General features: G+C 45.5%; 1 protein-coding gene across 3 annotated transcripts in view; it reads right to left on the bottom strand.

Annotated features, from left to right (window-relative positions):
* Positions 1-5,000, bottom strand: part of dtn (transmembrane protein 132C dtn) — a 98,088-nt gene that overhangs the window by 1,523 nt on the left and 91,565 nt on the right. For 2 of the 3 annotated variants that reach the window (XM_085663580.1, XM_035880421.2), the window contains 5 exons: positions 4,190-5,000; positions 3,648-4,086; positions 2,673-3,100; positions 2,297-2,574; positions 1-2,210 (listed from right to left, as the gene is read on the bottom strand). The exon at positions 1-2,210 is cut by the window's left edge and continues 1,523 nt beyond it; the exon at positions 4,190-5,000 is cut by the window's right edge and continues 47 nt beyond it. In XM_085663580.1, coding sequence (XP_085519706.1) covers positions 1,415-2,210; positions 2,297-2,574; positions 2,673-3,100; positions 3,648-4,086; positions 4,190-5,000 — 2,752 coding nt within the window. In that variant the 3' untranslated portion in view covers positions 1-1,414. The remainder of the gene's footprint in view (positions 2,211-2,296; positions 2,575-2,672; positions 3,101-3,647; positions 4,087-4,189) is intronic. The other variant, XM_035880422.2, reaches the window with a different exon arrangement.

Raw genomic sequence — 5,000 nt, 5'->3', positions numbered from 1 at the left:
TACGATCTAACGTAATATATATATATATATATATATATATATATATATATATATAAATATATCATATATGTATGTATGCTCTTCGCTTGCTACGGCCATATATAAATGTAAAGTTAAATCTGTAAGTCCATAATTAATAATCTGCGCTATCGCGATATATATATATATAATATATATATGTACACAGTCTTACAAAGCAAAATTTACAAATATTACGACGCACCATCGGCTCGAATAAATATACGTGTGATTTTTTTTTTTTTATTTTCTTGTTTTTTTTTTTCGACGCGGAACGCAACCAGAGATTTCCGATAGTTTCGATCGCGACGGTCATCTCGACCTCTGACCCAATCCGAACAGGAAGACTATTTTTCGCCGATTCTTAGGTATCAAGATAGGTGGGAAAATTATAACTGATGAAATAAGTCAAGATAAATTTTAACAGTAAGATAATGTTAATAAATATGAATAAGAAACGAATGAATAGAAAATATTGAACACGAAAATAGATGAAGAAAGGTGATGATGGTGTGATAAGGCGATATATAATTAATTAGAAAATAGATAGATGAGAGAGAGAGAGAGAGAGAGAGAGAGAGAGAGAGAGAAGATCAAAATCGAGATCGGAACATCGGATCAAAGTCTTCTCGTTGGACTGCACTGCTGGGAAAGCAAGAGTAGCGAACCAGCAATTTGGTGCCCCGCGAATGACAAAGGTAAGGGAAGTCGCAAAAATACGGGCCAGGGATGGGGATGGAGGGTTATGGACTAATTGAAGGGAAAAGGCTTGAGCGAGAGATCGAGAAGATATACGGGGGCGAGAACGGTGATATGAGGATGAGTCGATCGATCAATCCGTCAAGATCCGTAATAGCATCGATATCATTATAAGGATAATTATAATTGGCGTATAATATCCTCTCTCTTTTTCGGATCGATCTATCACCCTATCGCATCACCGGCAGTCGGATAAAGCCTCTGTATTAGTTGTGTCCTCTATTCGCGTGTACATACCATACGTAGTACGTGTACCTATTATGTAGTATGTGTAAGTGTAGTAAACGTGTTCAGTCTTCGTGTTAGTGTTATCCGCGCTTAGTGTACCTGTATTTCTCTTTACGCATGCTCTTGACGTGCTGCTAGGAAGCTGACTAGATTATTAGTCTAGAATACGAAACATCCGTACGGGTCATCTCCAATGGCAAAGCTCCATCAGCGCGCGGGCGAGCTTTTTTTATAAATCGGTGCCAGACACGAGTCAACCCCTTCTCGTCAATCTACGTATCTAACGAGACCAATTGACGAGGAGGAAGCGCTCGGAGATCGGAAGAATGTAGGACGACGCGAGGACCCCGGACCTTCGTATAGACGTTGACTACTACGGACGACCTTCGATGAGGTCGGACTCTTCTACCTAGGCGTTCGATTCCTTCAAATTGTCGAAGTATTGCATGATCTGATTATAATCCATACCGAGATTAAGGTCTTCGAGTGCGACGGACTCCTCCTGCTCCTGGGAAGACGATGAGGACGCCGTCGAGGAGGAGGAGGAGGAACTATTGGAGGACGGTGACGTGGAGGGTGGGGAGGTCGACGATGAGGCAATGGTCGTGGTGGAAGCGTTCACAGAGGATGCGACGGCTGACGTTGAAAACGAGGAGAACATAGGATTTCCGACTATCGTCGCCCTTTTCACCTCTCTAGACCTCGCCTCTTTCGAATAAGGATTCTGTTGTTGTTGTTGTTGCTGCTGTTGTAGTAGTAATTGTTGTTGTTGTTGTAGTTGTAGCTGTTTGTCGTCGAGATTAACCAACTCGACGAACTCCTCCTCTTCCTCGCCATTCTCCTTTGGACTGTTCGCTCTGCCTTTACCGTGTTGCTGTGTCGTTAGTGGCTTAACAACGTTATTCTGTTGGAGTTGCTTGTTCGCATTGTGCCGATGATTCGCATGATGTCCGGACGCGCTACCACTGCTGGACGCACGATGACGATGCTTTCTAGGTGTTTCTGGCAGCCTAACGATCATTCCGGTGTTTCTGTGCGGTGGTACAGGCGGCTTGTAATCCTCGTTTCCGTTGTTGTTGTTGTTGTTGTTGTTGTTGCTGCCATTTATGGGAGCGGCTGTAACGGCAACCGTCGTGGCCGCTGCTGCCACGCTCGAATTCGCTGAAACTCCATGGGGTGGCAAAGGCGGTGGTACGTCCTCGTTACTAATAAAGAATTAAACTCGTTATTAGAACGAGATCAGAGTCGATAACTGTCAGATTTATCACGAAGAATTAAGAAAATAATTTACTCGTTACGCGTAGTCACTAGCACTGAGCCTGCCGTGGACACGGTCGGTGCAGTCACATTGTTCGCCGGTAAGGGCTTAATCGGAGCGGATTTAACCGCAAAACTATTTCGTGGCAATTTATCCCTCTTGCAATAGGTCGTGCTATCGATGGGACCTGTATTGTTCGTTCGTTGAACAGCCGATGGAAGTTCGATATGATTTGGATTGTCGAAGCAAGTACCTAATTCCGGTGTTTCTACCTCGACGTCACCGGCCAAAGGATTGTTGGTCACGTGCACCTAAAGTAATCGTATAAGTGAATGAATCAATATACATCGTTAAGTAAATAAATTAAAAATTCAAAGAAAATTAAAGTAATTAATGTCCATAGAAATACCATTTGAGGACCACAAGCGGCACGTTCGAGGGTGGCCCGTCCCAACCAAACCCAATCGTGCGCGTTGGTCGTCGATTCCCTAGGAGGTCTTCTACCCGAGGCGAGTTGATTGGCTGCTGCCCTGGCCCTAGCAGCACCGGAGAGAACAGGGACAGCACTTCCGGTCAGCGGAGAATCCGGGGATTGGGGCTTGAACTTGCTCGCGTAGACAACGCAGGAGACGACGAAGACAACGATCGCGAAGCAAAAGGCCGCCAGCAGGACGTACATGCCGATCTCGAGTGGACTCATGCGGGATCCGCCGTGATGCCGTATCCCGACACCGCCCATTCCTCCTGAAGACATGCCATTAGCTATAGCCGTGAGGTGCTGCCGCGCCTGCACCAAAGGCTCGTGCTCGTGCTCGTTCTCGTCTTTCAGCGGTAACCCTTTGCACAGAAAACAAAGAGACAGAAAGAGAGAGGGCAAGAGTGAGAAAAGAAGCCGCCACTAATCGCGCTCTACCGCTTGATACCGGACACCTTGCGGTCGGCCATGCCTGTACGATCGTTCACCGATGAGTTTTCTTAATGCATGCACTTATTCGAATTATCCTCTCGTTTCATTGAACGCTGGAACTACGAGCCCAAGCAAAACAACGCGAAGTCTCTTGCCTTTTTCTTTTCTTTTCTTTCTTTTTTCTTTTTTGTTTTCTTTGAAGCGAAAGACGAACGAAGGAAGGAGAAAAGGGATAAAGGAAAAAAAGAAAAAAAGAAAAGAAGAAGAAGAGGAAGAAAAAGAGGAGGAGTAAAGTAGTATAGAAACGAAAGAAGGAAAAGTGCTGAACCTAATGCTATCCAGTCATGTCTTTCAAATAGAAAACATGAAAGGAAGAGTGCAAAGCGGAGAGAAATCATAAGACGAAATAAAAGAAAAGCGCTGAATATGAAAGATCGAAAAGAAGTCTGTTGCCAAAGGGGTACAGAACCTATTTACCGATAAGAATGTCATGGAGATCCGGCGCCATCTCGCCACGATTTGTTTTCCTTTCTCGATGATGATGCGAACCAACGGTGCCTCCGCCGTCGTTTTGTACGAATTCCGGTCGATTAGCGAGGTCGCTCGAGGAGAAATCTACTTCGACGTTGGCCGACGCACTAGCCAGGGAAGCGACCGCTGCTCTTTGAGAAGCTTTGCCTGATCTTCTACCGGAAAGACGACAGGCATCTGCCAATTGAAGGCTGACCCTCAAAAGATCGCCCCTTCCTTCGCCGACGGCGATTACTCGGGGATGATGGGAGGCCACCATAGGCGCAAAAGCAACCACTTCCGGATCTAGACTTTCAACGAGCAAATGATAATCGCTTACAGCGATCTCTCTCAAAGGTGTACGAGAACCGTCTGAGAATTCTACGTCTATGTCCAATAGACCTTCCTGTTGAACGATTGAAAAATTACGGGTTTAAAAGTTATTGATTGAACACGATTAAACGAATTGAATCTATATGATATCGTATTAAAATCTAGAATAATCTTACCTGATATTGCGCTGTCAATCTTCTGGTAACCGATGTCTCGGCGACGTAACCATTCTCGATTGCCGTGTCCGGACTGATGCTCAATTGAAGACCTGAGACGACCCTTACCGTTAATCGAGAAACCGAAACACGATCGTTCCCAACTCTAACTTCCTTGGCACCGATTACGCGACCGGTGATAGGTGAAAGAACTTGTACTTCGGTTCTCCCAACGCTTCGACCTTGAACGATTCTACCCTGCAGAAGTGTGGCTATTCTTGGGTCAGATACACGAAGCATACTGACAACCAAATCTGTTACTCTTAACCATGTACGACGATTAACGAAATAGGACACCCTCCCGGAATCATGATCGGTCGCGAGAAATCTTGCGTGGACCTCGATCGGACTTTGTTGAAAACGCAATCGACAATTCGTCGGTGGATTTCTGTCGATTGAATTGATAGTGTCCCATCCATGATCGTTGCCACGGAAACGTTCTTCCTGTTCGTCCTCCTCCAATACGATATCTGGGTCCTCGACGTCCATCGACGTGTCCTCCATTGAATCCTCTAATTCCGTTGCTATGGCACTTCTCTTCTTCGTCCTAGGCCCGTTCTTAGATTCGTTCTTCGATAAATTCGTCCCGTTTAAGCTACGCTTACTTTTTGCGCCCATAGCATGTTCCTCCGGTACCTTCCATCCCTTTATCTGACTCAATCTTGTATCTCCTACCGTCACCTCCAATGGAAATTCGGGCATCCAAACGGTGAACTTTGCCAAACCAGTATATGTACCGTATTTAACCAGAACCGAGGCGTTACTCGATCCA

The sequence above is a fragment of the Vespa mandarinia genome, chromosome 22, assembly GCF_050613455.1.
Source record: "Vespa mandarinia isolate Hongniang chromosome 22, ASM5061345v1, whole genome shotgun sequence".
NCBI lineage: Eukaryota > Metazoa > Arthropoda > Insecta > Hymenoptera > Vespidae > Vespa > Vespa mandarinia.
The sequence above is the reverse complement of the archived record's forward strand: the minus strand, read 5'-3'. Positions and strand labels throughout refer to the sequence as shown.